The 27,606-nt window shown below is 45.3% G+C and overlaps 1 protein-coding gene across 1 annotated transcript in view; it reads right to left on the bottom strand.

Moving 5' to 3' along the window:
• The window catches only part of SCAP (SREBF chaperone), a 67,259-nt gene that overhangs the window by 24,521 nt on the left and 15,132 nt on the right, over positions 1-27,606 (bottom strand). Inside the window, exons 2-6 of the mRNA XM_074573848.1 lie at positions 21,807-22,023; positions 8,179-8,308; positions 6,332-6,489; positions 2,604-2,824; positions 936-1,041 (exon numbers count right to left, since the gene is read on the bottom strand). Coding sequence (XP_074429949.1) covers positions 936-1,041; positions 2,604-2,824; positions 6,332-6,489; positions 8,179-8,308; positions 21,807-21,928 — 737 coding nt within the window. The 5' untranslated portion in view covers positions 21,929-22,023. The remainder of the gene's footprint in view (positions 1-935; positions 1,042-2,603; positions 2,825-6,331; positions 6,490-8,178; positions 8,309-21,806; positions 22,024-27,606) is intronic.

The raw sequence follows: 27,606 nt of genomic DNA, 5'->3' as shown, positions 1-27,606 counted from the left end.
GTCACTGTAACCCAACAACCAGCACGCAATTCCGAGGAGGAGCTCGGTGGGCATAAATCGAGCAGGAAGAAGCTCTGTAGATTCACACAGTTCTCTCCAGGCCTGACTGCTAAAGTCTGTTCCGCTGTGGCCTAAACTACGTTTACCACATCCGTACTGCGGCAATCTTACAGACCGTGATTTCTATGAAGATTCCAAGATAACTGTGAAGACTCAGCAAAACTATTTAAAGCAAGGGCTCATCATCCAAAATCTTGTCCCCAGGGAACAGAACATGCTGTAGCCTCAAACACTGCCTGAATTTTACGTAAGTATGGCTGATGAAAGGTGCTAAATGACAGTCCTCGAGGCTGATGGGTTCTTGCATGGGCAGCAGCAGAGCAAGTTTCCACTACTGCACTGCCAATTCTGTCCTAGGCATTCCTCGGGGAATTCTGTGCGGCGCTGAGCAGAGCGTTTAGTCCTCAGATCCACTCCATTCCAGCCAGCTTTGCCAACACCGCCAAAGGGGCTTCACAGTTTGTACCAGCTGAGTTAGTGCTTACTGGAAAGCAAACTACTCTGTGTACTGGGAACTGGGTCAAAACAGACCTACTGGGCCTTGGCTGCAACAGTGACAGCTCGGTGTGCAGATGAAGCCATCATCAGAGGAACTCCCACTGGCAGCTTTGGGTATTATATATACTTTCTTAAAGAGAAACTGAGAACTGGTAGTATTTTATCAGTATTTCCTTAAAACACGTCAAGTTTTCTCCCCCAAAAAAGCACCCCGTTTTTCTATAGAAGGTTCAAAAGATCCTAAAATACTCTTAAAACAGAAGACAACGGAGATTAAAGAAAAACATAACAATAATCAGAGTAGAGAAAACAGCAAACTTTTCAAGAATTGACCAAGGGATCCCGGACACAGAAACAGCACAGCTAAAGCTCCTTACCTGGAATCATACCGCCGGAGACCCAGTGTAACAGTGTACGACACCACGCGCTTCCTATTGTAGAGGTTCACCCCGCTGTACTTCCCAGGGAGCCCAAACAACAGATCTGCAAAAACACAGCGTGAACGGAAACATTAGGATAACAGCAAAAGAAACACAAAAGATGGGACACAAGAGGTGTTCATTGGGAAGAACGCTGGGTGAGAACTACCGGTCTTACAAGAAGCACTTTTGGTGCTCTGGTGAGACATTCTCAGTGCGTATAAATACCCGATGCAGGGGAGTAAAGATGAACTATCTCTTCTCAGTGGTGCCCAGTGACAGGACAAGAGGCAACGGGCACAAATTAAAACATGAGAAATTCCCTTTAAAAACCAGAAAAATCTTCCTTCCTACAGGGAAGTCGTCTGTCCTCATCTTCTTCTTCCTGACCAGGCAGTCTGTAGCAGGCAAGGTCTGCCCTCTAATCCTAACCCCTAAGCTCTCAGCTAGCTCACCACCCGTTCCTAAGCAAAGCTCCACGCGTTGCTGCTGCTCCCTCACACAAAGGACAACTCCTCGCCCTCCCGGCCTGTCCTTTACCACCCCACGCCATCCCTGTGAGCTGGGGGAAGCTGCAGCCCTCCAACTGCACACACATCTCTAATTCCTCCTGTTGGCTCCCCGTGCTGTGTGTGTTAGCGTTATAGGTACATCAAGTGGGTACCCAATTTGTCCTTCAACAGAGGAGACGGGCATTATCTTTAAGGACGCAGCCAAAGAAATCCTTCGAGACTTTTTGTGCATGTTGGTGTGGGATCTGAACCAGGTTCCAGGAAGACTCGGCACCGCAAAGGACTATTTAATGTCTCTTCTGTTAATCTTGTGCTCTAAAAACGCAGCCTTAAAAAACTTCTGCATCGTGATGAACGCTACTACTGTTCTCAGGAATTCCCAGGACATTGTGGACCTCTGTCTGGTTTGTGAATGAGTGCTCGAAGGAGGCTCCGCGTGCTCCAAACCACAGCGTGCCCGCATTCTGGACGCTCAAAAAACAACCTTTAAAACAAACTTACTTTAGGGTTACAACCCCCCCTCTCAGACATGGCTTCCTGACACCTACAAAATTCCTTTAAAAACAAAGGAACAGCGTTTCCTCTGGCCTTATGGAAATACTAAATAACGTGATCCCAGACATGGTCACAGCGTTGTTGTTTTTTTAATTAAGAGAGAAAAATACTTTTATGATATCCGGTGTCAACTCGAGGTATAAGCAAGCAACAACCAGCGAACACACAAGAGGGAGCAGGGTGAATGTTCATTTATCTGTGACAATGAGACAGTCTTTTGAGTAAGACAGACAATGGCATGAGGGAAAAAGATATGTTAGCGCATACGTAGAGTAAGAGGAACAAAGACTTGGACTAGTTACCAGCTATTTTTACACCTATAGCAAGGAGTCTGACTGAGCGGAATTATTCACTTTCCACAAAACCAGAACTGAGTTCAAATATGGGTATGAAATGAGAGATGACGTATATTTGGTAGCTCGGTTTCAGATGCTGTGAGTAACACAATGCCACCCAATCCGCAAACATTGACAATCTAGATGTTGGAGATACTGAGGACAATACAGCGATGCAAGCTGCAGGCATTTCTCACGGCTTCTTTGGCACTTCAGCCTCTTACCTTTGAGAGTAGCGGATGTTTGTAACGTCTTTGGTTCATGCTGGTGGATGGTTTTGATGATATCTGGGTCAGCATTGAATCGCTCTCGGTCGTTCTGCCAGAAGTTGCCTGGAGACAGCAACAGACAGCCATGCTCGGGGAGCAGATTCCGCAGCTTCTTGAGGCCAGGCAGAAGATCTGTTACCTGAAGGCAAACTTCCTCCAAGCTTTTGACACCAGAACTGAAAGGCAAGCAAAGGTTAGACAGCGTTAGGTATGTCGCGAAAAGGCAAAGCTGCTGAGATGAATGCCCCAAGGACCTGCATCACCATGTTCCTGCTCTTGTTCTTAATAACTATGGACCAAGAGCCCCAGGCCGTAGCCCGGGATCTCACTGTAACACGTGTAACACTCCAGAACCCCATTATCATTTCTCTGCATGCTGTCTGCCCATATAGCTTTCACTCTTCGCCCGTCCTAGGTGCCACAAGTTTTAGTTCCACATTTAAGATACCTCCCGTCTACAGAGAAACTGTCTCCCTGGAATTCTTCTTCAAAGACCTTAAACTCCTCTGCGTACTTCTTTCCACACATGCAGTGGGACACGTTACAGAAATCTTTATGAGCCTTCCTGAGGTGGATTATTTCAGGTGTACAGACTGCTCTAAAATGTACAAAGGGTTCAACATCTGCAACTGTGCAGCGTGTTTTCAGAATTCCTCTGCATTGTATGGAAAACAAAACGCCTTACAGGTTCAGAACTCAATAGAGGTGGAGCTGGCATGAAAAGGAACTTGTCTTTGTTCCCAAATTCATTTTAACACAATTACATAATCCTTATCAACTTGTAATTCAAGTGAGACTCAACTTGGGCTCACAACAGGATCTGACTGTGAAGGTTTAGTGACAAAACCTGTCAGCACGCTATTTGGCTAGAGAAGGAAGAGCCGCCGATCCAAAAGAGAATGCTTCCCTCAACGTGACACGGGCAACTGGTGGGATTCGCACAGGAAGGGTATATTTAACGAAGGCTTCAGCCTCACAGATTACAGAGAAGGTGGCTCCAGAAGAGAAATCAGGCAGGGTCCTATTGTAAAATGCCTTCTCTAGAGCAGGTTTTTCAATAGTGACTACAAAGAGCAAAGATGGGAACCAAGCAATGACGATTCGAGTTATGTCTTTGTGAACAGTCCCTCCAGAATCTATATCCTGTTGCTATATGGCAGGACACCTAGAAAGCTCACACTTATCACAAGAAAATACTGTGTTTATAGGACCAGAAGCTTTCTGAAAGATAATTTAAAGGAACTGATGCAGTGATGCCTCCGATAATAGCTCCAGGAAGGGTAAGACGACTATTGTTCTCTATTTCAGCTTTGGCTAACTCTGAAATATAACAATAACAGTCTACACTGCAGATAAGCCTATGTACGTTCTTATTTGGGAAGTGAACGCACAATGTCCCTACCAGTGTGTTGTGGATGCAGAGCGATACCACAAAACATGAACTGGAGCAACACCTCGCGTTTCCTACCCAGTTGTCAATAATCTTCTGTACTTTAGTACAAAAGAACGCCTTTTTTCACATTAAGAAAATCACCTGTGCTTAACTTTGATACTGACGACAAGGAACTTCATAACGACTTTTGAGGTAATTTTAGAATCTATCTCAACGTTAGATGTTTCCTGAAATACCCGAGTCCATCACCAAAATGGGAGCCCTTATCTCAAGGTCTAAGTCTAAGTGCTTAAGTCTTTTGTTTATCTAGTGGCTATGTAAGTTGAATTTTGCTTCCACGCTGCGTCACTGTTCATCAAGAGCAACACCAAGGGGAGATAATGAGAAGACAACACAGAGCCAGCTGTCTCTAACTTGTCATTGGCAACTATATATCGATTATTATCTAAAGTTACACGTATGATACAGGAGGAGAGGAACTGAAAACACAGAAAGAATGCCAGCGCCAAGGCTTTGTCAGTTGGTAGGAAACAGCAACATATTTAACGGCATAAATGGCATTTCTAAAATATTACCAGAGAGCGAGCAGGCAGCAAGCTTGCAAGGAATGGTTTTAAAAACCAAAAAAGGACAAATCATCAGGTAGAACAGTGAAGTGGACACTCTCAAAAATGAAGCAATGAAGGATGCTGTCAAGGAAGTATGAACAAGCAGTAAATCTTCCCTACCCGTGTGAGTCAGAGGACAAGGAATGAAGAAAGCTCCTGGCCGACAAGCTAGGAGATGATCAAAGACACTAATCTCACCATTTTTCACCACACTTGGCCTGTTCTCAGCAGCATTATTCTCACTGAACACAGACAGACAACAAGGAAAGCATTTCTGTCCTTAGACAAAAACTTATTTAAAAAAAAAAAGCAGAGGCAAGTTAATAAAATGTATTTTTGATTTACAAAGAGAGAATATGCCAAACTAATCTGAGCACTCTTTTTTTAAAAATGCCTGACTTCTTGGATGGGGAAAGCACAGCAGATCTCATCTACGTGGGCCCCAGTAAAGTTTTTGATGCCGTACCACACAGAAAATGCACAGGAAAAGACCGAAGTTAGCACAAAAACCGCCACGCAGTAAAGAAGGAGGTTAACAGGAAAATGGTCATGGGGCTGCTGAAAGGGGAACCACCGGTATTGAGGAAAACAAAGTGGAATTTCTCACAGACAGTTCGGAGGACCAGGATTATTATATATTTTTATTTATAACATTGGAATAAGATATAGGGACCGTCTGCCAATGACACAAAATACAGAAACACCGTTAATACAGAAAAGGAACGGAATATCCGAAATGGATGATGGGAGGGCTGTAATGAATTCAATCACCCTTCTATTAACAGTACAAAGTGCAAGACCACGCACCTGGGGACCAACGAGAGCCTCTGCTACAACATGGGAGTTCATCAGGTGGAAATGACAGAGAGGGACGTGGCGTTGCTGATCAGTCACTTCGTAATGTGTAAAATTGATGTGGCTGGCCACGAAAAAGGGACCTGCGATCTCATTACATGTCAGGAAAGGCATTTCCATGGAAAATAGCACACAAATGAGACTTCTCTGAGAATACTGTGTACAGTTCTAATCTCCCACGTTCAGGAATGATACACTAACACCAGTGCCAAGAGGAGCAACGCGGATGACAAACTGAATACAGAGCCGTCTTAGCAGAGTAAGCCAAGAGTTTCATAATGTTCAGCTTAACAAACAAGGATTTGGGGTAGGGAATACAAGTTCTCCCTGTAAATATCTGGAAGCAGAGGAAAGCTCTTTTTGTACAGAGAGCGTGTCAGGACAAAAACAAGCAGGTATAAACTGGTCCAAAGTGGAAAGTCAGCAGAAGGTTCCTGACCACGAGAAATTCTAGAAGAGCTTCAACAATAGCCATGGTGCGGTCAAATGAACTTTCTTTAATACGAAGCTTGCACGCTTATGAAGGGATTATATGACGCCGCTATCTGCTGTAACGGTCCTCTGCCTAGGACTCTGCCTGGAAGGTTCCTGACAATTCCCAGTGACTAGGGGACAGGCAAGTTCTCCAGCACAAAAGCTAAACCGCTGCACGCGCAGGATGGATACGATGTCACTTGTTAACAGTGATCTCTCGTTTTCTTTTAATTTTGAGAATCTTCCAAATTCCAAGCTAATAATCAGACTTAGGAGGCAGTAATTTAGAAGATGGGTGTGTGCAACACTGGGTCAGCCCACCTTCTACACAAGCTTTAATGAACAGTCATTACCTGTCTCTCAGGGCATGGTTTCTAATCTCCTCCACTAGCTGGAAGACGCGGGAGAGGGGCGAACGGAACACATCAACAGCCAGGAAGTTCTTCTGCCATGGGGAGACGGTAGCTTTCACAAAGATCTGCTGAATGTAGGCCACAGGAGCACCAACATACTGTGGGGAAAATCAGAGGGAGAATGAAAACACACGGTGAGTGGGAAGCTGCTCAGCAGAATTAGACCACAGCTTGGCAACTTTTCAGGAAGGGGTTTGCCAGACTATATTTTCCTCTCCCAAACGAGAGGTGAAACATGACAGTACTAACCCAGCAAGAACAAAAAGAGTCTGTTTCTCAAAGAGGCAAAATGCCACTGACCATTTTGGCACAGTCTATTGCGTTTCTTTGTGAGGCAGAGGCTCCCAGCTCCGGCTGAATTTGGTACTGGAATGAAAGGCAGGAGCAGGGACCCACTGCCTCTCACGACGCTGTGGTTCCCCCGACCTGTGCCGGTTCTGCTGTGTGCCATTTAAATCTTCCTGGTCTCCGCGCCCAGGCTGCTGACCCTGCTCTGGGCATTCCACGCTGACAGGCCGCGGCAGCCAGAACTTTTGTGCTTTATTAGCTGAACGAGGCAACAAAGCAGAAGGGAAGATTTAATCAGCCAGCAGCAGCCCGAGTGAACAGTGTAGTGCACAAAGCTGTCAGCAGCACCAGGGAGTGTAGAAGGCTGCAAATTATTTCAATCACAGTGAGAAGAACACACATGGACGAGAGAGCTGGAGGCATCAAAAGCATTAAGCCAACAGGTAACTTGTACTTAAGAGAGACCCTACAATGAAAAAGAACAATGCAGGCTACAAAGCATCATTTTAGAATTTTTTCCTGATTTCCTGGACCAGTTTATCAGCCTTCTTGGAAAGCATCAGGGCTGCAGTTTGCTCATGCAAAAAGAAAGTCAATTCCTTACCCTTAACATAAGGTTATAAGTCTAGTTTACCTGCATGATACATACCAGCCAAATAAAAACAAACGAACAAACAAAACCAAACCCCACTTTTAGATTATACTCAATTCACCAGGTTCTTCAAGCATCCCTACATTCCCTAGACCACACTATAGTAGCTAGCTCCACAGTCTCTGGCTGTGGAAATTCAAATTCAAATGAAAAACTCTTGATTGTGACTTTAAGAAAAAAGCCTATGTCTTGGAGGTGAAGCCTAGACTACCTACGTCATCAGAAAAAAAAAACCCTGCTAGACGCGATATTTTAAAGCCAAAGGAGAGAAAATTGCAAGCGCTGAGTAGCCGGACAGTCTGCCTTCCACCTCCAGGCCAGACATTCCCATTCTGACAGCTAGTTAGTGGTCTTCGAAAGATAAGCTGGTTGACAGCCAGAATCCAGATCCCTTCGGAGAGGCTGACAGCACCATAATCGCCATCGGAATTACTGGTAGCATCGCCACAGACAGTTAGAGCAGTAAAGGCTGACTAAATCCTATTCTCACCCTTCAGAGGAGGCCAAGGGCAGGTACGTGGAGCCGTGCGTGTCAGTAGGAGGCCTGTCCTCCCAGAACCCATCATTAAACTTATTTAAAACTTAATAATGCTTTAAAAAGTGTACTACTTGCCTTAGATAAAGTTAGCCTTGAAAAATAGGCTCTTAAACACCATTTCAGAGCTTCCAGCTCTTCCAAATGCCTACTATCTGTTTTTCTGATAGAGTAATACAAGACAAACACAGCCTAAACTCAGCAATTACACGAAGCAACATGTCACCAGAAATATTTCCCGTTGTAAAGCGTAAGTAACGCAGCGGGGAGTGTTTCACCATCTCATCTCCCCCCGACAAACCCAGGACTCACCCAGTCGGGACGCTCGCCGAGATCCCCTTGCTGCAGAGCCGCGTCCGGAGAGGGTGGGGAGTAATCCTTCACGGGGGTGCTGTACTCCACAGGTCCCGTTCCAGGCAGCGGCAGCTTCAGCAGCGGGTAACTGTGGTTAAGACACGAGCAAGGAACGTTGTGGTTGGTTTTTTTTAACTAGGCTTTTAGACAGAAGAGCTCAAAAACATGGATGGGTCATGGAAAATGAGCCCACTGCAGGTTAATCCAACCTCCGCAGGACAGGAGACACAGCTGCAATGCAAGAGGGCTTTAGCTCTCATAGGAACTGTTTGATGGATTTCCCCAACACAAGCGATAATCGGTCTTTCTCCCTCGGAAAGGGATAACTAAAAGTCCTGGGAGAAAAAGAAGGGAAGTTCTTGCAGGAGCTCACCTGGACTACTCTCCGTCACCTGAAAGTCAGTAGGGCTAAAAACATTAAGTACAGCCAGGTCTCAACTATTCTGCGGCCCACACAAAAATGCGACATTCATTGTATTCACACGGCAGCTTTCCTGACCTAAACCCCATACTAATCACCCCATTTTCCTCCTTAAGATTTAAACTATTTCAAATATCTGTCATTAACTTCATTGGTCCTCAATGCACCTTTAATAGTGGCAATGAGACACCAAACCAGCTATGCGATATTTATCTTTTTGCTACTACAATCTCCAGATGATTGCAGCAGCTACCCCACAACAAAGACTTCAAACTACTTGAAAGTTGAGAAACTGCGGTTTGAGAGAGTTTAAAATATTGGGTTTAGCTCCGGAGGTTCTCGAAAGTGATTAAAAATGTATCAGAATTGAACTGGTGGGAAAAGCGAGACTGCTGTCACAGAGATATCGACCAACAAACTGGAATTCTCAGCACCAAAATGAACCAGAGACCTGAATTTCCCGGGCTTTCTGACGATATAACTTCTGTCTTTTAGCTGCCTGATGCGCGACAATCTATCAGGCCTTACATTTCTGACATATTTTCCCATTAATAGATGAACTTTTCTTATAGTATTGCCAGAATAAATATTCTTGGGATTGTTTTCCTGCAATACTCTGCCCGTTTCGTTAGAGATTCGCCTGAATCATCAAAGGCCATGGAGGGGGCAAGCAACAGCTAAAGACTGAACAACAAAAGGCTGAAAAAGAACAATGAAATCCGAAGCAAAGCTTGACGGATTTGCTATTTTATTAGTCTGACAAAAATACAACATCTAATTATTATTATCCTTTCATTTTGCAAGGGGAGGGAAGAGAAAAAGGAATAATAAAACCATGTCGTAATACATCGGAGGTGAAAATGCCCAACAAAAGGCACAATCTGGAGACTCAGCACATCCCCTTTTCTCTCACAATCAGCAATCAGTTTTGGTCCTTCTAAACGACACGTAGCACCTGCTTGTCACAAATGATCCGCTGAAAACAAAAGCCTGGGGGAGATACACACTGCAATCATCCTGCCCCGACTGAGGCCGAGACAGACGTAAATTAAAATAAAAAAATCGAGTATATGTGATAAACAAAGCAGAATGAGTTGAACAGGTGACCGAGGAAGAATGATTTTTCCACTCAATGATTGTGATGTTGATGACTGAGCGTGTCCAGAAACCTAAGGAAAACACTTTAAATTCGTATGACATGGTCACCCCGAGGTGGATTTCCCTGTGCAACCGCCTGTCAGTTTTAAGGAGTTAGAACAATAATCTTTTATACAACTTAACTCATTTAGAGGCACTGAATCTAAACAGCCAGCGCGTTACAGGAGCAACAACGGGATGCGCTGGTTTTGCCTCACCAGCACTGGTGGAGCAGCTCAGGCTTCAGAAGCGATGATTCTCCGGTTGAAGGTTCATTCCTAGGACCAGGCTACTGTCAGATACGCCGGAACAAGCAGTGCCCGGTGCCGCGCCTGATTGGGAAGCCTCCGTATCCAGAAGCTGTGGGGAAGGCCGAAAGCAATGCTGCTGATGGTCTGATCTCCACGGTCCACGGTGAAGACCTGACCAGTAGGCGCCCTTGCAGCCCAGAAAGCCAGCGGCATCCTGGGCTGCATGAGGAGAAGAGTGGCCAGCAGGGCGAGGGAGGGGATTCTGCCCCTCTGCTCCACTCTGGTAAGATCCCACCTGGCGTCCTGCGTCCAGCTCTGGAGTCCTCAGCACAAGAAGGACACGGAACTGTTGGAGCGGGGCCAGAGGAGGGCCACGAAGATGACCAGAGGGCTGGAGCACTTCTGCTATGAGGACAGGCTGAGAGAGTTGTGGGTGTTCAGCCTGGAGAAGAGAAGGCTCTGAGGAGACGTTAGAGCCCCTTCCAGCCCCTACAAGGGGGCCTACAGGAAGGATGGGGAGGGACTCTGGATCAGGGAGTGTGATGGTAGGACATAGGGTAACGGCCTCAAACAGAAAGAGGGTAGATTTAGATTGGATATCAGGAAAAAATTCTTTACTGTAAGGGTGGTGAGGCACTGGAACAGGTTGCCCAGAGAAGCTGTGGCTGCCCCATCCCTGGAGGTGTTCAAGGCCAGGCTGGATGAGCCAACCCGACAGGGCTCCGAGCCTAACGCTGGGGTTAGTCCTTCTTTGAGCAGTGACCTTCAGACATCACAGAACCCCCGTGTGAAAGGGAGCTCTGGGGGGGCTCCAGTGCAAACTCCTGCTCAAGCCAGGGCGATCAAGAGCAGGTTGCTCAGAGCTATGTCCAGTCTGGGCTTGTGTATCTCCAAGCAGTGAGGTCCCACAGCTTCTCCAGGCACCTATTCCAGCATTTCATCACCCTCATAATGAAGACTTTTTTCCTTAGATCTATCAGAGTTTCCCATCTGTCCATTGCCTCTTGTCCTTCCCTTGCGTACCTGAGAAGAATCTTCCTCCACCTCCTCTACCTCCTCCCAGAAAGTAGTTGTAGGGCAGATACTCAGTCTCCTGAGCCTCTCCTTCTCCATTATACACCACAGCTCCCCACTCCGACGGCTCCGCTGGATGCGCTCCAGTACATCAATGCCCTCCTCCTACTGCAGAGCCCCAGTCTGGACGCAGGACTGTGGTTTCACAAGGGACAAACAGCAGGAAGACTCCCTTCCCCTCAACCCGGCTGGCCACACTTGCTAGTGCAGCCCAGGGCGCAGTTGGCCTTTCTTCTGCGAGGCCACGTTGCCTGACCGATGTCCAACTTGTCCTTTGCCGCAAAGCTCTTTCCAGCCTTCAAGGGCTTATTCCATCCCAGCTGCAGGGCTCTGCATTTGCCTGTTTGCCTTTGCTGAGCTTCCCGAGGTTCCCCTCAGTCCTTCTTCCCAACCTGCCAAAGCGTCTCTGAATGGCAACTGTGCTCTCCCACCTCTGGTATGATCTACAAACTTGGTGAGCGCTCTGCTCCTTCATCCAGGTCATTAACAGCGATGTTAACTAGATCTTGCCCCTGTTCGTGGATTAGGGAGTTAACGTGAACCGCTGGCAGAGCTGTGGGAGCAGCAACTTGCAGTAGAACAGCTGTGGAAGGCGAAGCACCTGAAATCTCCACAGCTGTCTGCCAAACAACCACCTGGCCATAATCACAGATGTTTTGCCAGAACTGAGCGTGTCACATCAAGCAATTCTGGATTCTGCCATTCCCTTTCTGTGCTTGAGGCCACAAAGGAAGGCCTTAACAAGCCAGTTTACATACCACAAAAACTTGGGGGGGGGGGGGGAAAGAGTATTTCTATGCTTTTAAAAAAATAGCCTCTAGAGATGATTGTCAGTTGCTCCACCATGTTGGTTCTCAGACATTAGTATATTTACATCTGAATAAAACCACTTCGTTGCCAAGAAACATGCCGGCTGCCAGAGTGGAGTGGAGATGTGTGTCAACTCCTCAGCTATCGAAGGATTTCTTCCCACAGCTGTGCCGCCTGTTGACAGCAGCCTTGGCTTTAGCTACGGAAGCTACCTGAGAAGCTGGGAAGGAGGAAAGTTCATCTAAACATTGGCAATTTGTACACAGCTTCCAGTGGGCTCGGGGTTACACGAGACCTTGGAGAACGATGCAAGACACAACAGGCCGCTTGATGGCAGCTAAGAGGAAGGTTAGCTGAGAACCCCATATTTGTTTTTTCTGTTGTTAAAAAAAAAAAAAAAGGTTTAATTTTCTGTAGAGGGGAAGAAACAAACCACTCCCATCCTGGAAGTCAAGCCACCTCCCAGAATACTGGACACAGCAACTCACAGCTCCTTAATGGCATTTTTGAATGACCAAGATTTTTGTTTTGTTGGGTTTTATTTTTCATGTTAGCGTTTTCAAACTTGCCCAAAAAGTTTGAAAGTACATGCAAATGCAACAGAGGAAAGGGTAAACAGCATTTCTTGAAAAACTCAAGGGCAACAAAACGAGGGGGAAAACAAAAGGGGACTTTTTGACAGAAGAAAAAAAATAATCTGGAGATGTCTGTGCGTTGCTGAGGACTATATCCTACTGCAGCTGTCAGCAAACCAAGGCAACCGAGACTCCCATATTCCATCGTTCTCTTCAGGCCTGCCGTCAGGGTAGATCTGTCAATACCTGAACTTCAGCATTTCCCTGCAATTTGATTAAATCATGACTCAGGAACAGGATTTATGCTGTAGGAAGAGATCTTTATGCTCCCTCCCATCTGTATTTTTAATCCCTCCCTAGCGCAGGCAAGGAAGGGGAGCAGCATCTACCACTGCGGTTATTCAAACTGTTCGCCTCTTGCTCCCGTGATGCAAAACAACGTTGGATTTTCTCCATCCAGTCTGAAGCTTTCTGCAGGTCACACCGATGGGCTCCTTCAGCTTCTTCTACACTTCCAGGCTGCTCAGTCAACAAAAGCCACACTGCCAAGTAGTACATAATTCTTTTCATTTCCCTATAAGCTAATGAGTCCTGATTGTTACACTAATTACTGCTAAGGACAGTGAGGCATAACACTTTTCAGTCATGGCTTTATTCTCATAGGTTATTACGTTCATCAGGAGCAAGAGCTTTTGTCTTCAGTGATATTATCTGCATATTGTGGAGGTGGGTAGGTTTAGGTATCGGGAAGAAATTCTTGGCTGTGAGGGTGGTGAGCCCCCAGCCCAGGTTGCCCAGAGAAGCTGTGGCTGCCCCATCCCTGGAGGGGTTCAAGGCCAGGTTGGACTGAGTTTTGAGCAACTTGGTCTAGTGGGACGTGCAGGTTGGAACTGGATGGTCTTTAAGGTCCCTTCCAACCCAAACCATTCTATGATTCTATATTTACTGAGACTAGAAGAGCTGTGGCAGCTGTGATATTAGAAGACACTGATGTGCACCCATCAGGAACAGGGCTTTCTAACACACCAAAAAAAAACCCTGGAACTATTTTTGATTATAATTGATTTTCAGCAGCTATCTTCAGAGAAAAGGCCCCGCAGGAAATTCATTTTAAAAAGTTAAAAAGGCTAAAACAGACCCTCTAGTTTGTACACACCTATGTTTAGGTCCTACAGCCCTTATCACAACACGATCTAGACAGGGTAGACTGCTCATGGTACTGTTTTGCAGCAGAGCTCAGGAACAAGACTTACTATCAGGACTCTCATCAAAAGCTCCCTCATCTTGAGCCAACTACAGCATAAACGTATGTCCCCATAAGGGAAGCAGGGACATATATTTACTTATATCACTATAATATTTGAGGATTCATGTTTATGAAAGGTTTTGAGAACGTCTGATGGAAGACGACACAAAGTACGCACTTGAGATTATACTTAATCATTTCAGTAAGATGCTAAAACATTAATTCTTGAATTGAATTAGCCTTATACAGGCATGCGGTACCAGCTGATCTAGTCAGTGACACCTCAGACAGACTGACAGCAGAGACAAAAAAGGCACAGAAAGAACCACCCAGTGATACAGAGCAATTCGCTAGACCTACTACTGCAGACACCAATGTTAGAGCATCTTTTAAGTAAAGAGAAACTTCAGAAACCAAACCAAGACCTGCTGCTGAGCTGTCAGAAGCATCCTGGCTTGCCGCAGCCACTGAACGCTGCAAGGATTGGGAGACGTGACAGGCCTTGGTCCCTTCCATGTGCACCACATAAACACGAGAACCGCTCCAAGTGCATTAGAGGGAAGGGATTTCTAATGCTCAGGTTTGATTCTCCTCACATTTGTCTTTGTTAGAGATTTTGTTACCGTCGGGGAAAGAGGTGAACACCCGAAAGGAAAGGATAAAGAAAGGAGGGAAGAAAAGTAGGATCCAAAACAGATGACAGGAAAGCTCAACAGTGTTTTGGTTTTGAGAAGGGCTCTTTTTAGATGCTCACGTGACAGTGCACCCTGACACCCTTCTGCAAAAATAAAAGAAAAATAGATCATCTATAAATCGGTATTGCTGAATTTGAGCAAGAATAAATTTTAGTTACCAAGCGTGAGGTAGGTTCAAGCGAAAACGCTCATCCAACTACTTTACATATTTTCAAGACAGCTTAGAGAGCCAAAGTGGAGAACTGCCAGGTCAGCCCGAGGCAGCTGGCAACTCGAGGGAACTGCAAACCCTACAACTGCGTATTCCTCCTTCTCAGAATCAAAGCGAAGATGTCCGCCACCCCAGAATAGTCTTTGGCTGGTGAGTATGAAGGGAAGTAGAGAGCAGCCAGGTCTTAGGTAACAGGGAAGGTGGTGATACATTGCCTTAAACAGCCACCTCCATTTTGCACACTCTAGAATAAGCTTTTAGTCTATTTCCAGCCTAAAGTATCACAAAGATAGAACAACCTAAAAACTCGTTGGTAATGAGAGATATGGAATCTGATTAAAAGGGTCTTGCCAGAGGGTAGAGAAGGCCAGATATTTGGCAGCAACAGTCCCCTTTTTAGCCTCGGTAAGTGCACAAACAATACCTGTTTCTGAATAAATGATGTTTGCTTTGCCCTGTTTCCCACTGACAGGGCCCTCCAAAAATCTGCACTGCAGAAGTAAAGATTCCCTTTGCTCTGTGCTGCCAGTTTCCTTTTTTCTGCGAAGCAGAAGAGAGGTCTCGTTACACAGAACTTGCTGCCAGTTTCATCATGCGGTCCCACAGGAGACTCTCTTCCCTGTGGATCTGGAACATGAAGAGTCTGACAGCAACTCAGCGACTCTGGTTATCACACAAGATACTATAAAAACCTGTAAAATTGTGAAATGTTCTTTTATAAAGAAATATACGTAGGCACAACACACAAAAGGGCTCTGGTTGCAGACAGCTTTATGGTTCTTTAGCGGCAGAACCTAGTGCTTTGCTCAAATAACGAACCCCTGCAAAGACTCACCTTGTGTGTAATCCTCCTAAGCCTGCTTCAGAGTCGACTGGTTGATTTTAAATTCTTACTCTAACTAAAAACTATGCTTCAGCACTACCCAGGAGTTTCAAATTTACCCTGATTACCAGATTTATAGGTATCGTCTGTTCTTCTCCGAGCTGGGGAGGAGGAACTACTCCTGTGCTAGAGAGGCTTAAGTGGCACTCCCATTCTACTGGAGGAAAAAAAAAGGGAAGCACTCAGGTAAGTTTGCCCCTGTAAAGAACAGGAATGTTTCTTAATGCAGCTCCATTTAAGGGGGATGATGAAAATTAATATAACCTACAAAGGGATATATAGTAAAACAAGATGTTAACTAACAAGCCCTACACCCGTCAATAGCTAGTTTAGCAGAAAACCCTCCCCCAAGTGAAGACTAACTTGGATTTTCAGACTTCCATTAAAACTATGGAGTAAGAAGGAGCCATAAGTATTTTTGCTTTTAAATATTAATTTACTAACAAAAATAGATGTGCTATGTCTTTAAGACACGTTAAAAATAGTGTCTACACAAATTACTTCTAAGACAGAATATGTTCAAACAACCTGCAACAGACACTCTGTGGTGCCTGTGCTGCCTGGTGCTTGAGACCCGACCTTTTTACAACAGGAGTGACACCCGCATGTTAACTGCTGTCACCTTGATTGAGAACCAGAAGTGATGCTCGCTAAGCTGTGGACCATAGAATTTATTTCAACTTTTAAGAAAAATTATCTAAACACAAAGATGCTCATGTTTTACTGAGGCACGGGGGAGGAAAAAAAAGAACAACTGAGTTAATTTCTTCTGAAGCAGAATTTTACAAGCTCTCCTTGATTCTACGTGCATACTGGTGAGAAGGGAAAACTCCATTTAACCTCTCTCCCTTTCAAGAATTCAGGATGTGTTGAATGGATTGTGCTGCACCTGGGGAGGAATAACCCCCTGCACCAGGACAGGTTGGGGGTGACCTGCTGGAGAGCAGCTCTGTGGAAAGAGACCTGGGAGTCCTGGGGGACAACAGGATGCCCACGAGCCAGCAATGGGCCCCTGTGGCCAAAGGCCAATGGCATCCTGGGGGGCATCAAGAAGAGCATGGCCAGCAGGTGGAGGGAGGTCATCCTCCCACTCTGCTCTGCCCTGGGGAGGCCGCACCTGGAGCACTGGGTCCAGTTCTGGGCTCCCCGGTTCCAGAGGGACAGGGAACTGCTGGAGAGGGGACAGCAAAGGGCTACCGAGATGCTCAGGGGACTGGAACACCTCTCTTGCAAAGAAAGGCTGAGGGATTTAGGTCTCTTCAGTCTGGAAAAAAGACGACTGAGGGGGGATCTTATCAACACTTATAAATACTGAAAGGGGGGGTGTCAGGAGGATGGGGCCAGGCTCTTCTCAGTGGTGCCCAGTGACAGGACAAGGGGTAACGGGCACAAACTTGACTATAGGAAGTTCCACCTTCCTCCTCCATGAAGGAGTTCCACCACCTCCATGAGGAGGAACTTCTTTCCCCTGAGGGTGGCAGAGCCCTGGCACAGGCTGCCCAGAGAGGTGGGGGAGTCTCCGTCTCTGGAGACATTCCAAACCCGCCCGGACGCGCTCCTGTGCCACCTGCTGTGGGTGACCCTGCTCTGGCAGGGGGTTGGACAGATGATGTCCAGAGGTCCCTTCCAACCCTATGATTCTATGTAGGATCCACCCTTGCTTGCTTTAACAACAGAATTTATTTATTAACCATGTTTAAGGCTGAAGAATAGAGAATGCTTCTTTTTCACTCTACTACCTTCTCCTTTTTCCACCCACTTCTTCAGGGACAGGGACTAATCTTCTCAGCAACGTCAAGGATGATCCTGTTGATAAAAGTCAGTATGAAACCACAGGATCACTTGTGTATCTTCTTTCCTCATTAGAAAGACTAATAACTTAATTGGTCGATGCTTGTTTCAAACACTAATCTGCATCACTACGCAAACAGTGCTGAGGGTCTCTTTATCAATCATGTCGCACAGAAATATTGCCTAAGTGACCTTCTACTCCGAAGCTGGGCCTTGATTCTTTCCACCAGCTTCTTTCTCCAAATTTCAGCACATTTCTCAACCATTTTTGCAGTGAGGTAGATGAGATGAATCAGTGAGGTCTGTCCCAAGAAAATGGAACACTTCTGAGGAGTACAACTTAAATCCCAGCAGTCAATGGCTGCCAAAGACCCTTACTCAGAGTCCTCACAATATGACTGCAGGAAGAAATGCAGATGTGACACTTTGTGTCCATCAGCGAGTTCTTCTCCACAGCCAAGAGAAGCTTCCACAGGAGGTGGCCGTCCAACAGCCCCTGTAAGCAATGGTCTGCAGCAGCTCCTGCAGACAGCACCCAACCCACACGATGTCATGCTCCACAGCTGCCAGTTTTGTGTTCTGGAAGGCTATCATAGAATCATAGAACCATTTAGGTTGGAAGGGAACTTTTAAGATCATCAAGTCCAACCATTAACCCAGCACTGCCAAGGCCACTACTAACCCATGTCCCTCAGCACCACATCTGCCCAGCTTTTAAACACCCCCAGGGATGGCAACTCCACCACTGCCCTGGGCAGCCTGTTCCAATGCTTGACGACCCTTTCCGGGAAGAAATGTTTCCTAATATCCATCCTAAACCTCCCCTGGCGCAACTTGAGGCCGCTTCCTCTTGTCCCATCACCTGTTCCTTGGGAGAAGAGACCGACCGCCCCGGCTACCCCCTCCTTTCAGGGAGTTGTGGAGAGCAAGAAGGTCTCCTCTCAGCCCCCTTTTCTCCAGGCTGAACACCCCCAGCTCCCTCAGCCGCTCCTCACAAAACTCCTGCTCCAGACCCCTCACCAGCTCCGGTGCCCTTCTCTGGACACGCTCCAGTCCCTCCGTGTCTTTCCTGGCGTGAGGGGCCCAAAACTGGACACGGCCCTCGAGGTGGGTCCTCACCAGTGCCCAGTACAGGGGGACCATCACTGCCCCGCTCCTGCTGGCCACACTGTGGCTGACACAGGCCAGGGTGCTGGTGGCCTTCTTGGCCACCCGGGCACGCTGCTGGCTCATACTCAGCTGCTGTTGACCAACACCCCCAGGTCCTTTCCCGCTGGGCAGCTCTCCAGCCACCCTGCCCCCAGCCTGGAGCGTCCATGGGGTTGGGGTGACCCAAGAGCAGGACCCGGCCCTGGGCCACGTTGAAGTTCAGATGGACGTGATTTAAAACAAATCTATACCAGCTCGCTCTGCTGGGTCAGACCAAGGGTCCATCTGCCCAGCGGCCTATTTCTTACAGCAGCCAATAGCAGATGCCTAGGAAAGACTAAATAATAGGGCAAGCATATAACGAATTAAATGTCCACCACGTGACATAGTTCCAGGACTTAACTTCCACCTAAAGTGAGTTAGTATATTCGCTAAAAATTCATTTTCCTCAATAATTATTACAATACTTTTGAAGTTTCCTGCCCCACCCCATAGACAGCCAGCAGTCATTGAGATGAGTGTTGATCGTGTCTGTTTCCCTGTTATTTCATACCATTTTATATATTCAGGTATCCTGACTAAAAAAAGAAATTATTGTCCTTTCTTTGGCCTTGGCACCCTGCCCCTCCAAAAAACTATAACATTTCATTAAAACCGATGAAAAGACTTCCTTAGAAGGATTCTAGTGCAGTACAGTCTGAAAAGTTACTGACTATCTTGCTCCATGTTTACACAGTTGTAGTCCCTACTCATTTTTTAGGGAATTAGCTTTCAACAGCTATAGTTGCACAAGCCACAGAGCTAACAACTGCGTGCAGCCACACACCACAAATATCATATTATTCCACACAGAGCAAAGGAGGAGGAAGCATCTCTCAGACTTTTAATGATATTTATCAAGTGCTCGCTGTAGAGAGCAGCCCTTGAATTTGAGCTCTCGCAAGAATATGCCCAAATTCTAGTACAAGCCAATGAACCTGAAATACGATACAGTTGGTAATGTAGCTTCATTGTAAGTGGATATAATAAGTTTTATTTCTTGTTTTAAATGAATGAACAATATGTGGGGCCGTAACTGCAAAGCTACCTAGCCCCAAGAAAACAGGAGTTACTCTCAAATCACTTGATAGCAAGGACGTGTGTTCCCCCAGGCTTCCTTTTTCAGCCTGGAAAAAGAGAATGGAAGGAAGGAAGCATGGGGGGAAGGGGGTACTGCCAACACCTTGATAAAGCAACACGACTCCTACACTGGAGAACTGAAAAGGGAACTTAAAAAGAATTCACCTAAATCATTTTGCATTGCACAGCTCCTTGATAAACCTCACAGGCAGACTAGAAAGCACACAGACAGAACAACAGACAGTTGAAGTTGGAAGGCGGCTCTGGAGGTCAGCAAGGCTAAACCCGCTCAGAGCAAGGCCGGCCACTGCAGGTGGCTCAGGGCCATGTCCGGATGGCTTCTGACCATCTCCAACAATGAAGCCTCCACGACCTCTCTGGGATACATCCCCAAAAATTGCTTCTAAAGAGGGAGCACTTTACCCACGCTGCACTTCAATTGTTTGCTGCAGTCCTCTTGCTCTCAAAGGGTGTCACAGTATTTTTAAACCCCTGTCTCTCCTAGGGCCATTATTTGGGTTTCTAATGAGTTACTGAAACTCATTAAAGAAAACATAGTCTATTCACTTTACGATTGATTATGCCTTAGCCAAGTTTCTGCAGTCTAAAGGAAACCAGTATCTGCAGAATCTTCAAATACCAACACCACTGAAGACAATTCCACAAATACACAATGACCAGCAGCTAATCTGCCAAAGACAACCTGGTTTGAAGCTTCAGGGACTTAGTGGAAACACCTTAATTCACACCATTCTAAACATACGACTACAAAGACAGGACAGACAAGTTCTGACCTGGTGGGCACAAGGTTCCCAAGAAGAACGAGGACAGCTGCTAGCAATCCTAAATCAGATTTCCTCTTGTCTGGGAAATCCTAAATTTAGGAAAGGGAGCAAGCCTGCCGTTTTTGCTTTGATCCCTCACAAAACGCAACCTTGGTATGGATAAACATTTTCTACTGAAGCAGTTGTCCTGCATTCCTGCATTTACCCCAGCAACAGCACCTGAAAGGTAATGGAAAAAAGGAGCCTGATACCACTGGAAGCACTGATGAAGGAATTAGCCAGCAAGAGCGCTGTGGCGCAGCAATTCAGGACTCCTGGTGGAACTCTGTTTTGGCTAACGCAGGCATGACATGTGAAAGCAGCATCCAGCAAAGCTGAAGTCAAAGGATAGAGCAAAAAGATAGACAAGATCGCAACCATACCAAAGATAAACAGGACACAGAAGCCACTTGCTTGGACCTTGTAGACCCTTCATATTTCTACAGAACAAGAGATCTGAAAATAAAACTATTCTCATTGACAGTTAAAAGAATTCATATGAAGCAGTGAAGTCAGGAAAGTAACGCCTCGATTGTTGCTCACAACCTTGAGGAGTCACAGGCAGGAGAAGTGATCTCACAGGTTTTCGAGACATGAAAATAATCACTTCAATAATATTTTTCAACAGTAGATGTGAAAGAAATTTGTCTTATTCTCAGTGATGCTTGAAGAAAAATACAAGTCTGTATCTATATCGACACAGGTGGAGCACAGAGGAGTAGAGTACATCATCACAGAGGGTTTATTTCCACTAAAAGAGGCAAGATACTTAGAATTAAAACCTCGATGACAGAATCCGTCTCTGCATGTGTCGGTGCCCAAACCTGAGCACAAAAATCTTCTCAGCTCCAGTAAGAATAATGCCTCACTGGAAATGATTGAGAGGCCCATGTAACATTTCTGATCATGAAAATATATTCAGCTGCAACTCATATCCAAAGAAGAGTCCATAAGGAGAACAGAGAATTTACAAGAACGAACAATACATGCACGCCAAGGCAAGGGCTGCAAAAGAAGAGTACAAGCTTCAGGGAGAACAGAATAGGCAAGTATGGAGACAAAGATCAACTTTCCTTCTCCCCATTTTTAATTTATGGCTTTGGAGTCCCCCACCAGGTGTTTGGGGATTACTTTTATCTTACTTATTGCTTTACTTACTTCACTTTTTCAGTTTTTATTATTAACTTGTTAAACCACACACAGGTACTCCATCCCTGTATTTTCTTCTGTCCCCCACAAAAAGATAACAAAAGCTTACTACATTTAATAAAAGGGAAAAAAAAAAAAAAGCTTCTAGGATAGCCCACAAAACAGGGAAACCTGAACTGGTTCATGGCACTGCTCTGAAAACCCCACAAAGCAGCAGAACCCTGTGACAACAAGTACTTCGTGTGACTCACCAGCAGGCCAGAATGCAGAGCCCAGTAAAGAGGATGATGGGAATAGGGTAGGAAGCACAGAGCAGCCCGTGGTTGTAGAACGCCCGCGATATCCTCTCGCGCAGTTTTTCAGTCAGGGTCATCCTCAACTGTCGTCACCTAGTTGCCATCCCGGAATACATCAGGGGGACAGGCAATTCCAGCATGTGCAACGCTTCAACAAAGGCACTGTATCCAGCTAGAAATTGGAAAGAAAGCAAGCTGGTGAGAAAAATACATAAATAAAAAGAAAATAAACATTACCAACTTGTTTTACAAAGACTTCCAGCATCGTACCTCCTCAGAAGGGAAAAACAGACACCACACACTGAGCGCTTGTTATGAGCCTACAGGCAATTTGATCAAATTACTGGTTTTTGCCTGGGGGAAGGAAGGGCAGAAAACACAAGCAGAGAAGGAACACCAGTCGAACAGACGTCAGGCACCGCTGCCGCGAGCTGCTGGTCAGAGGAAACACGCAGGAACAGAGCTAGGAACCAAACCGTCTGAAAGGAAGGAAGAAAAGGAGCTTAGCAGTAAAAGAATTAAGCCGTACTCCGAGGAGATGCCAAAATGCCAATTAGAAAAGAAGGATTGAGGCTAGCTGTCAGCAATGTGGTCTTAAGGGAAGTGCTCTTGGACACCAACTGAAGCACTTTCAGCGCTTTTAACCATTAGCAACACACCAGTAACAAGAGAAGAGAGCAGAACAGGCTTCACCGCTCAGACAATCTAAAGAAGGTTATTTTTGCATGGGGAACGAGGGAGGGAGGCTTAAGCAGCCACAGTTCAGAAGACTAAGCCGGAGTACGCCACACGGTAAACCAAACTAATGCAGCCACTTCTCGTCAAAACGTATTTTGACTTGACTGTCAGAATTACAACTAGGCTGTTTGCCAAGTGCAAACGGAATTGCAGATGTCAGAACCAGTCAACTTAAACTTGCCATTTGATTTACAAAGTATAAAAAAAACGCAATATAAAAAGCCCTAAGAAAAGGTTAAGATAATACATTAAAATAAAGCACAAACCAAATTTCTAGGAAAGATGGAACAGAAGCTGCCTACCGTCTAAGTCTTTTTTTAAATCTCAGGCTAAATGCAAAGCATGTGGTTCACTACAATGTTCTGAGAAGTGAAAGGCTTGAATGCAAGACAGATTTTTTTTGTATAGTTCAAAGCTATGATTATCCAAGATTTTTATATTTTTATCTGAGAGGAAATAAACATATTTTTCCTGGCTTCTCCAGAATAAGGCTGAGACAGTAAGAGACCCAAAGCATATGAAATAAGTAATTTTGTCCACAGGAAAATGCCATTAATGATTGCGCCGGAGAATTCAATACAAGACCTAAACCCAGGCCACCTATTAAAACCAGCTGGTAATACGACATTTGGAACAACTCACCCTCACCATCCTAAATGGAAAAAATACCAGAGAAGAAGGTCCGATGGGTTCACACAGGTAAGAAATCCATTAAGGGTTTTTAAACATTAAGAATTCTGTAAGCCTCAAATATTTAGAAGCTGGGGGAAGCATCACAGATGCTGTTTTGTTTTATATTCTTTCCTAAGCATCTACTTTCAGCTATATGGGAGAGAGAGTAAGAGGGAAGACAAACCCTAAGTAGAGACATTATGCTTTTAATTTCAGATTAAATTCTATTTAATGCCCACAGGACTATTTTACAGTGTTCTACCTATTTTTTCCCCCCAGTAACGCAACTAAAAATAATCAGACTTTTAGCAACAGAAGCACCAGTACATTGGCCTAATGACCAAATGGAAAGCCTTTTAGCAAGGCACTACATCTTTCCGTAAGAATTACTATCACTTTCTTAGTCGTACGCAATTTCCTTTTGCATGCAGTCCAACACCAGCAGGAACATTCCAGGATTTTGGGAGAGGGGAGGGATAACAAGCGTGTTCTCATTGCCTGGAGACCTTCTAGTGCCAAAATGCTATATATTGCATTCATGCATAATAGAAAGGTTTTGTCTTACAGTCACACAGAGAACCTAAAATATAGTATAACCCACAAAGGAACCGACATATGGCATATAGGAATACGTTTAAAAATTGTAGAGATTACATCAGAAAAAGTTCAATTTTTAACCTTTAGCTTGTTTCGGTCCAGTGGCAAATATGACCTGTTCAAATCAAGTCCAAGGCAAATGTATAAAAGACAATTAAAAAAAAAAAATTTAAAGCTGCACTGAAATCACCAGAAATGCAGACTTTTTATTTTAGCTCTCAGGAGTGAGTAGAAAAACGAACAAATTTTAATTTAAAATTTTAATGACAAAACCATCTTCCAGAGCTGTTCATAGAGTGGCAAGTAACGCAGAAAATCCCTGCATACACAACCTACTATTCAGAAAAGACCACTGAAAATAATAATAAAAAAAATTTCCTTTGGAATACATGGCAGTAACCAAACCAAAAATCCACAGTCTGTGTTAGCAGAATTGGAAAGGAAGTTGCAAACAAGCACATTGGAACCGAAACACTCAGGGCTTCATCCCACTGGTGATTTTTCTCAGCGTGAGTGTGGGTATTGCTAGAGCTAGAGAGCGTTATGTTGGGGCTCACACAGACAGGTCGTATCCCTCATCTAAGGGCAGAAGACAAAAACCAAATATTAAACAGTCCTTAAAAGCAAAGTGAACACTGAGCACACTGTAAAACCTCTGGATTTCAGCACCCAGACTCCATGGCTGTCCCATCGCAACAGATGATCTGATCCCGTGTGACAGGACACAAACTAACACGATTGCCCAGCCTAAGAAAGCAGAGAGGGGAAAAAATTAATGTTTCAGATCAGCCCCATTTACATTAGTAATAAAGTTGATGAATGCTGCAAGTGCAAGGATTGGAATGATGAGAAAAGCTCCAAGCACTAGAAGGCAGTTGGACTGGATGATGGTTGTAGGTCCCTTCCAACTGAAATATTCTATTTTATTCTAATCAGTCACAGAAGTGGGGAGGGGACAAAAAATCCCCCAAGTTTAGACTACTTAAAAATTCAAGTGGATATCCATAGCATATGCAACATAAGGAACAGGTCAAACGTGAAGAAAAATTCTCATCCCTAAGAGACAGCATCACCGCAGCAGCATTCAGAACAAGGAAGGCTTAGACGGACACCGCGCTGGCACAGCTGGGCCACTTCTGCTTCCCCTGCTGTCTTCTGCGGCAGCTGGTCTTCGGCCTGGGACAGAACTCAAGAACCAGTTTCCTCGCACACCGGGCAAACACCATCCTGGCTTCATCCCCATAATGCAAGTACGTGGCATTTGATTCTCCACCCCTACCTTAAAAATGCGAATAAACCACCATTTCTGATGCACGCAGGTCTCTAGAGCAACAGCTCCTCCCATAACTAACCAGTCACCTGGGTGTCCACAAACACCTGGGTGTTGCAGTCTAGGAAGAAATGACCGAGGTGTCAGGACTGGACCGTCCCTTCTGATCCCCGCTCTATGGATAACGTGGGAACACCACATATATTCTATTTCTGTGGCAGAAACATGCCATGACTGGCTCTTTGACCAGCCTCGCCTTCTAACAGCAATTATTAGCATTGCACTGGGAACCATTTCTACTAACTGCAAAGAGGAAAACTTTCCATGTACTTGCTTCACCTGACGTGAAACATCAGCATTTATTAAGAAGAAAACATTAAGCATTCCAAAGCTAATATTTGCTATTTGAGATTGCATATTAAATTCTGAAGTCTTTATTAACTTTATGCTACAATAATGCTCATAAAAGTTAAAAGCAGGAACCGTTCCTATTCAAAGTCATTTTTGCAAACAAATATTAGCTAACGCAAAATAAACCCTCCGATCGTAGGACAAATGTTAAAGGAGGATCCTTTCAGAGTATTTCTTTCCTTTTGCGTGACTGCAAATCCAAGACAAAGTTTGACTGGAAACAAGAGGACATGAGGATGTTCCCTTAACCTTGCAACACAAGATGTTGCCTTCCCAGTTCACTTCAGGTAGAAGAGACAGATCATAGAAAACACAAAAGCAAACAGCAGGCTTGAGAGAGCATGGTTTGGTTTTTAAAGTCTCTTAAATTCCAAACTAAGTTGCACGTTAAGCAACTGTGTAGACTCTCCAGTCCTTCCTTCCATTTACAGAAGCGTAAAACATTATTACTGCCAGCATTACAGAAATTCAGCTATACACAAGCATGATTTCAGTTAGGATGCTTTCTCAAAGACACATCCAATTCCAAGGTTTCGTTTAGCCGCAGCACTCCCCATGGTCACTGTTACCCAGGGGTGGTCCGGGAAGGACACCCCGCACCCTGATTATTCATCCATACTTTGAGGTAGCCTTGACAAACATTTCACATGAGACACAAACACAACGCTCAGGCCACAAATTTGTCACAAACTGGCAATTCAGCGCTGCAGCCAGAAAACAGAATTCAGATTATAAAAAATTCGCAACACCTGGAGGGTTGCAGAAGAGTGAATTAATCTACCTTGTGAACAGAATCTTTTCCCCCATTCTCGTGTTACACAATCCGAAACAACCCAATTGCCACAGTCTAATTGGTAATTTGCTGCGAAGCACAGCACATTACACTCTACAAGGGACTAAGGACGCTTCACAACCAGGGCGCGTGGCACAGCTCAGACGTCCACACGTACCACAGCTCAGCTGCTGAGAAGGTCCCAAACCAAAGCCTGAAAATCTTGATAGCCTGCGAGCAGTCGATGCAGCACCATAAGCCAGGTGAGGGCGAGACGCCAGAGCTAGTGTCCTCCCCTTCTACCACCTCATCAAGAAAAAGCACAATCACTTATTTGCTCTTCATTCATAACGCAAGACAGGCAGAGAGAATATTAAATGCCCACAACACTCTTAGAGCACCAAGGCCACCTTTTTTCAAGCTGATCCTTATCCTGATTAGAAAGTGTGTTGTGTTATATACCACTAAATTCATAATATACTCCATGGTGACTGCTGTCATAAGACAAAGCAACTTTTGAACCGGAATTAAGCACTGCATCACGCCACCTGCTCCCAGCCCCACCAGCCATCCCCTCAGCGTATGCCAGCACAGCACCTCTTCTTCCAAACCCCTCCTAAAAACTAATTCTGGCTCGCCATAACTTCCAGCCAGCCAACAGCAGGTCAGGCTCTTCTGTTTCACACCTGGACGAGAGCTGAACAGATGATTCGCTTTCTACCTTCAAAGCTTTTCTCTAATGGAGAGTTGATGGTGGAGCGCTTTCAAAACATTCAGCCTTCCAACTCTGCACCAGGTAAGGCAGCTGGACTGGAGCTGAACCCAGACATCGCAGCACGGCGGAGGTTGGCAGGGACCTCTGGAGATCACACAGGGTGACCCGGGGCAGGTTGGTCAGTGCCGTGTCCAGTCAGGTTTCGAGTATCTCCACTGATGGAGACTCCACAGCCTCTCTGCAACCGGTTCCAGTGTTGGACCACGGGAAAAGAGTAGATGCCAAGGTCTTCTCCAGAGATTAGTCCCCCAGTATGTTGTATGAAGCCTCTACACTGAAAGACTTGCACTGTTGCTTTACATGCACAGCAGTGTTCATTAAGCACAAAATAATCGGTCTTAATACAACATTTTTGGTAGCCCACTGTATGGTTCTACGAGCCTCACTAAGGTTTAAGAAATGTAGCGCAAGATCTCTATGTAGAGAAACTTTTCATCCTCACCTGTACCAGCACACGAGGCTTGCAACGCTCCGACACAGAACCAGAACAACGTCCTACATTTCCTCACCAAATGAGCGT

This window comes from Larus michahellis, chromosome 2 (assembly GCF_964199755.1).
Source record: "Larus michahellis chromosome 2, bLarMic1.1, whole genome shotgun sequence".
Classification (NCBI taxonomy): domain Eukaryota; kingdom Metazoa; phylum Chordata; class Aves; order Charadriiformes; family Laridae; genus Larus; species Larus michahellis.
The sequence above is the reverse complement of the archived record's forward strand: the minus strand, read 5'-3'. Positions and strand labels throughout refer to the sequence as shown.